This window comes from Balaenoptera physalus (genome assembly GCF_965194825.1).
Source record: "Balaenoptera physalus genome assembly, chromosome: 19".
NCBI classification, from domain to species: domain Eukaryota; kingdom Metazoa; phylum Chordata; class Mammalia; order Artiodactyla; family Balaenopteridae; genus Balaenoptera; species Balaenoptera physalus.
The window spans coordinates 16,984,967-16,991,492 of record NC_138900.1 but is presented as its reverse complement, the minus strand read 5'-3'; the positions used below and the strand labels follow the sequence as shown (position 1 = coordinate 16,991,492).

Sequence of the window (6,526 nt, the reverse complement as noted above, 5' to 3'; positions counted from 1 at the left end):
AGGAAAGCCTGGGTTGTAGTGTTTGCCAACGTCTGTGGTGTAAGTACTCCCACCACAGTGGGTTTCAAGGTGCCAACACGATGCCCCTGAGTTTGGAGTTGGGATGGGACGTGCACAGTCTGCTCATTGAGCCATGTGAGCCAGGTCCAGCAGACCCACCGTGCCCTCCTGTGTTTTCTGGGAGGCAGGAAAGCCTGGTGATGAGGGCACAGGCCCCAGTCAGGCTGCCCGGGCTGAAGTCCCGACTGCGTCCGGCTGACTGAGCTTGGGCAGTGCCCTCATCTTTGCCTTCTCCTCTCCTGAAAAGTGAAGAAAGTAAGTCTCAGGTGGGCATGGTGGGCTCCTCTCTCAGGAGCAGGATCTAGGAAGCCTGACCCCTGAGGTCAGTGGCTGAGAAGGCAGCTAGCACCCTGAATACAGAGCAGAGCCCAGGATGAGTCAGGTAGGAGCTGCTCAGAGGATAGGTGGCACAGGCTGAGTTAGCCCAAAAGTGAGTCAATACATCTGCCGGCTCATAAGGTGCAGTCAGATGTTAGCTATTACCGTCACCACTGTCTTTTTTTTGGCCAAAAGTTCGCAGGAACATTTCCCAGATACCAGGGCCACATCTTAAGTTTCTGACACTTGAAAAACCCTACAGGTGGGGCTTCCCTGGCGGTCCAGTGGTTAAGACTTTGCCTTCCAATGCAGGGGGTGCGGATTCCATCTCTGGTCGGGGAGCTAAGATCCCACAGGCCTCATGGCCAAAAAGCCAAAACAAAACAGAAGCAATATTGTAACAAATACAATAAAGACTTTAAAAGTGGCCCACATCAAAAAAAAAAAAATCTTAAAAAAAAAAGACCCCATACGTGTTCTGGGGGCTCCTGTCGACACAAACTCCTGCACGTGGCCGTCACGGTGTTCCCTCCCTGGCAAGTGACAGCCATATGGCATGTGAATGAGGAGGCCGGGGAAGGGTGGGGAAGGAGGCGCCTCACTCGTGCTCATCGACCAGTTCAGCTGCTGGGGCAAAAGGTGGAATTTTTTCTGAAATCAACAGGGTGATGTCATGTCGGGGAAAGTGTTTCCCAGGTGGCTGGCAAGAGGTGTGTGTCTGTGGTCGCGTCTGTCCCACCTCCTGGACACACCTCTGCTGGCTGAGGGTGACACAACCCTGTTCCCCGTCACTGTTCCCGCTTATCTCTCCCGCCTTTTTGGCGCCACCACCTTCTTGGAAATGAGTTGGGCCAAAGGGGAGGGGGCTTAGCATCCCCGCCCCCCCCCAGGAGGCCCCATAAAAGCAACTGTAACTGGGCTCCCAGACACCGGAGCAAGTCCTAGATGTAACAGAAGGACAGCCAGACGGACGGCGCAATGGCACTGAACACGCAGATCCGGGCCACCTGCCTCCTGCTTCTCCTCCTGGTCAGCCTGACCAGTGGCCTCGTTCTCCCACCCGAGGTGAGAGCCCACAGGGTCTGGGCCCAGGAGGGCAGCCAGAATCACAACGGAGAACCAGGCCCCTGGGAGGGGGTCAGCGGAGGGCAGCAGGAGACCCCAGCACGGGCCAGAGCTCAGTGCAAGCAAAGGGGGATGGGCAGCTGCTCGAAGTGCAGAGATGGGGTACTGAGTGGCAGGGACTGGGGGCCCTGATCTAATTCCACAGTTATTTATTGAGAGCCTACTCTGTGTTAAGTCCTCTTCTAGACAGTGGTGACCAAGCAGTGAACAAGGCAGATGAGAGAAGAATATTCTCGTGGAGCTTGCATCCTGGTCAGGGAAATTAGTCAGTGAGCTTAAAACAAGGAAACACTTGTGTTTAGTAAATGCTATTCGTGAATAACATAAAAGATGGTGGGAGAGTGATGATGAGGGTTGGCTTCTTTAGATGGCATCAAGGGCTGGCTTTTTTGTGAGAAAATGTTATTTGACCCATGACTGGGAGGAAGAGAAGGGGGCAGCCAGCCAAGACCAAGGTGGGGCAAACATGGTGTACCCGAGGACTAGAGGGCTTGTTAAAGGAAGGAGATGGTGCTTGGAGATGAGACCGAGGGGTGGCCATGCCAAGTCTTGTGGGCAACTGTGCAAACGCTGATCTTCCTCCAAGCACAGGGGAAGCCCTGCAGGCTTTTAAGCCGAGATCTGACGGATAACACATGGGGAACGGGTTGTAAGGGGCAAGATACAGGCAGGGACTGACTGACATCCAGGCCATGGAGAGTGCTACGGAAGAGTGAGCAGCTGTGGAGAGAGGAGACAGATCTGGGATGTTTGTAGGCAGGAGAGCCACCCGTGGGAAGGTGCGGAAAGGCCAGAAAGTAAGGCCACTCCTAGGATTCCAGCTGAACCAGCGGACGCCAACCCCTGGGGAGGAGCTGGTCGGTGGGAGCGAGACTGAGAGCTCTGCCGGGGCCCTGCCGTCCTCAATGCCCCTTTTGCTTTCACAGACAAGACAGCTCGCAGACCTCCAGACCCAGGACACAGCTGGAGACGCAGCTGGCTTGACGGTGAGGTCCCCTGGGACTCCCTTCCGAGCCTCCCATGCCTTCCCATGCCTACGCCCCGCTCACTGCCTTTCTTTCCCATAGCCCGTGCTCCAGAGGCTGAGACGAGACACCCACATCCCCGTGTGCGTATTCTGCTGCGGCTGCTGTGGTAAAGCAGGGTGTGGGTTATGCTGCAGAACATAGAGCAACCCCTGCCGCCCTGCCCCCAGTCCCTTATTTGTTCCTGCTACCCTCCAGCCCTCAGTGAACGGTCTTGGAATAAAATGGCCGGTTCTGGCTCTTATTTTCCAAACCAGAGTCCGTTGTCTTTTCTCCCTGCCAAAGGCCTCTGCCAGAGGCTCGTTGTGGCCCCTGTCTTGGGAGGACCAGTGCTCAGTGGGGTGTGCGGGGTTGGTGTGTAGTGAGGCTTGCAAGGAAGCTTGTTGAAGGATATTTGGTTTCTGTTCTTCCCCATCTTTCCCCACTTCAAAAGACCTCGAATTTATGTTGCAACAACAGGGAATGAAAGTTAAAGTTTCCTCCTTGCAATCTTCTTAAAACAGGGGTAAATTCACATGCCTAGCAAGGGTTCTCAGAGTAAGGTCTGGGGACTACTCCAGGGCTCGACAAGGTGGAAACTACTAAGATGTTTCCCGTCTTTCTCACTCTCGTTCCCTCGTGTGTGGACAGCGAGGCCCCATGACGTGTGAGGACGTCGTCCTTCTGACGGCTGGTGGATCGTGTGCTTGTGTATCTTGTGCTTTAAAAATTTCTCAGTTTCAGTTTCTAATAGATTAAGCACCTATAGATATAACTCACTAGAACACAAGGTTTTTGAAGTTCTCAATAAGTTTTCAGAGTATAAAGGGGTCCTGAGACCAAAACACTTGAGAACCACTGGCCTTCAGGGACCACTAGGTGAAGCAAATGAGTGAGATGTGATGGATTTGTTTCACAGGAGCATCTTCACTTGTATTCTCTCAATAACGACATACTTTGCATAGGAGACACATAGGACAATGCTGTTCATCTCCATAAGGGGTTGAATTCCCTCCCTTTCTTCTTGAAAACTGTATCCCTCTCAATTTATCTGATTTCCCCACTTTTGATAGAAGAAGAAATGCAAGATGCATTTCACTATCATCTTAGCCCATGAGAACACATCAGCGCTAGCATGATGATAAAGGGCCTCGGCCATTTGGCCTCAATGTTGCATAAAGATAGGGAGTGGGGGGGGGGCTTCCCTGGTGGCGCAGTGGTTGAGTCTGCCTGCCAATGCAGGGGACACGGGTTCGAGCCCTGGTCTGGGAAGATCCCACATGCTGTGGAGCAACTAGGCCCGTGAGCCACAATTACTGAGCCTGCGCATCTGGAGCCTGTGCTCCACAACAAGAGAGGCCGCGATAGTAAGAGGCCCGCGCGCCGCGATGAAGAGTGGCCCCCACTTGCCGCAACTAGAGAAAGCCCTCGCACAGAAACGAAGACCCAACACAGCCATAAATAAATAAACAAATAAATAAATAAATAATTAAAAAAGAAAAGGTGCATGATCATTTAAAAAAAAAAAAAAAGATAGGGAGTGGGGAGGCCTGGGGCCCCATCTAAAGAGGGCTGCCAGGCGTAGCTGCCGTGCCCACAGGCAGGCGACACATGGCTAGAGCGCCTTTTCAAGAGAAGGTAGAAATCCTTATTTTTATGTGAAATTTCCTGATTTTTAAAATATTGACAACTGATGAAAGGAATCTGATTTTTTAAAACTCAACACCCTGGGAGCCAAACTAAATCCAGCTGGGAGCCAGATCAGTCCCATACGCTACCAGCTTCTGCCTCGGAAGCCACGAGAGGCTGGTCCTCTGGGAGAGGTTTTCCTGAACAGAGACCGAAGGATGGGGAGAGGAAGACTATTTGGGGAGCTTGGCGTCCTTTTAGCTGCTGGATCTCACGGGCATCCTCCTCTTGCTCTGAAACCCCACTTCCTCATCTGTAAAAGGACAGAAGCCTCTACAGTACTCAGCTCATTGGGCTGTTGAGATGCTCAGAGAGGGAGGAGTGTGAGTGGAAACTGTCAAATGCCTCATCAATGGAAAGGATTCGTATTGACAGAGGAGGTGGAGGCCTCTCAGACCCTCCTGATAAATAAATACCGGGAGGTGGGAAACCCGAAATTGCTAATTGCATTTGATGACACCAGTGCTCTTCTCTCACCTTAGCCGGTCCTTCAGGTGGTCCTAGTGATGTGAGGCGGGGGCACCCAAACGTTAGCATGCACCCGACTCTCCTGGAGGGCCTGGTAAAATGCAGATTCGGCAGGTCTGGCGTGGGGCCTTAGAATGTGCATTTCTAACAAGCTCCCAGCTGATACTGCTGCTGCTGGCCTGGGGGCCACAGTTTGAAGACGCCTGCTGTTGAAGCTGCCAACTCTGGCTGAGGGCAGAGAGTGCCTCTGGGCTGGACCAAGCACCTGCTACCCCTCAAGAGCACGTGCAACGAGTGGGCCTGTGAAGGCTTGATTCTGCCCTGAGATCAATTTTGCTTGGTCTGCGCAATGTTTTAGATAAAAATTGGGCTGATATCTAAAGATAGAGGTATTTCACGTAAAAATCTGAACTCCTGCTGTTATGGGCTGAACTATGTCCCTCTAAAATTTATACGTTGGGAATTCCCTGGTGGTCCAGTGGTTAGGACTCGGTGCTTTCACTGTGGTGGCCTGAGTTCAATTCCTGGTCGGGGAACTAAGGATCCCACAAGCCGCATGGCAAAATAGAATAGAATAGAATAGAATAGAACGATTTATATGTTGAAGTCTTAACCCCCAGTGCGATTGTGCGGCATTTGGTGCTAGGGTCTTTACAGAGATTATCACATTAAAAGGAGGTCATTACGTTGGGTCCTAATACAATAGGACTGGTATGCTTATAAAAAGTGGAAATTTGGACAGAGACCTGCATATAAGGAAAACACCATGTGGACATGGAGACTTCTAGCCTCCAGCACTGTGAGACAATAAACTCTGTTTCTTCAGCCACCCAGTTTGTAAGACTTTGTCCCAGTAGTCCTAGCAAACTAACACACCTGCCTTTTCTGGAAGGATCCGATGATCAGGTAGCACTGGTAGCTGGATCTGAGTAGCACCTCTCCTTTCTGCGGGCACATGCTCTCCGGTTCCCCCAGTCCTCCCTTGGGCTGGAGACCTGAGTGCAGATCTCAGCGATAGAGCCCTCTGTGGGACTCACTCACGTGTACATCCCGCCCCCAGGGACAGCCTTCATTCAGTTCACACCCGGAGAGACGATAGACGCCCCCCCTAAACTGCTCGGGCACAAGACCCCAAGATGGCTGGTGTGATGCTGAAGGCTGTGACATATGAGTCCCCTAGGCTCTCCGTGTCCTCTCCCAAAGCCCAAGCACCAGGCCACTCTCTTGTCTGGAACCCGGGCGTTCAAGCCCCACCCGCTCTCAGTGGGTCTTTGTCCCTGACTGGGAAAGGCACGGGCAGAGTCTGACATCATGAAGCCCGAGGTGGGGGTGGGACTCCCCATCCTCCTCCATCCAGCCTTCTCTGACTCCTCACTCCCCAGTCTGAGGGATTTCCCCACCCATCACCCCTTGCACCTCCCCCCCCCCGCCCCCCACCCACCCCGGGGGCCGGGTTCTCCCTTGGGAGAAAGGACGCTCCCCGCCTCCCTCCCTACTGCCCTGGCCTGAAGGAGGACAGAAGATGCCCCAGTGTGACTGAACAGCTCATGATCAAACCACTACTCCACTTCATCACACCACCATCACCACGCAAAGGTCATGACCAATGGGAGGGGCTGGGGTGGCAGGAGGATGACCGCGGACTCTGCGCACAGAGGGTCCCTACCCAGCTCCAAGAGTCAGCACAGCCCTGGCTGAGCACCTTCTGTGCACCAGGCACTGCTCTAGGGGACACAGTGGTGGACAAGACAGACAGACGGACAGGCAGGCGCAAACCTGAGCTCAGATGCCAGTGGGGAAGCAGCTCACTGAGGGTGCAGGTTGGCAAACGGCGTGCTGAGGGCCATGGAAGGACCGGGCAG

General features: G+C 53.2%; 1 protein-coding gene across 1 annotated transcript; it reads left to right on the top strand.

Moving 5' to 3' along the window:
* The first annotated feature begins 1,289 nt into the window (after nucleotides 1-1,289).
* Nucleotides 1,290-2,781, top strand: HAMP (hepcidin antimicrobial peptide). The gene is made up of 3 exons (XM_082437092.1): nucleotides 1,290-1,443; nucleotides 2,430-2,489; nucleotides 2,571-2,781. Exons 1-3 carry the CDS (start codon nucleotides 1,357-1,359, stop codon nucleotides 2,670-2,672), a joined length of 249 nt encoding a protein of 82 aa, XP_082293218.1. The 5' UTR covers nucleotides 1,290-1,356; the 3' UTR covers nucleotides 2,673-2,781.
* The last annotated feature ends 3,745 nt before the right edge of the window (nucleotides 2,782-6,526 follow it).

What these genes read in the sequence shown, in the direction of transcription:
- HAMP (XM_082437092.1), top strand. Translation starts at nt 1,357, where the DNA reads ATGGCACTGAACACGCAGATCCGGGCCACCTGCCTCCTGCTTCTCCTC. An exon ending in GCCTCGTTCTCCCACCCGAG is followed by an intron (nt 1,444 to 2,429) that starts GTGAGAGCCCAC and finishes TTGCTTTCACAG; the next exon opens with ACAAGACAGCTCGCAGACCT. An exon ending in GAGACGCAGCTGGCTTGACG is followed by an intron (nt 2,490 to 2,570) that starts GTGAGGTCCCCT and finishes TCTTTCCCATAG; the next exon opens with CCCGTGCTCCAGAGGCTGAG.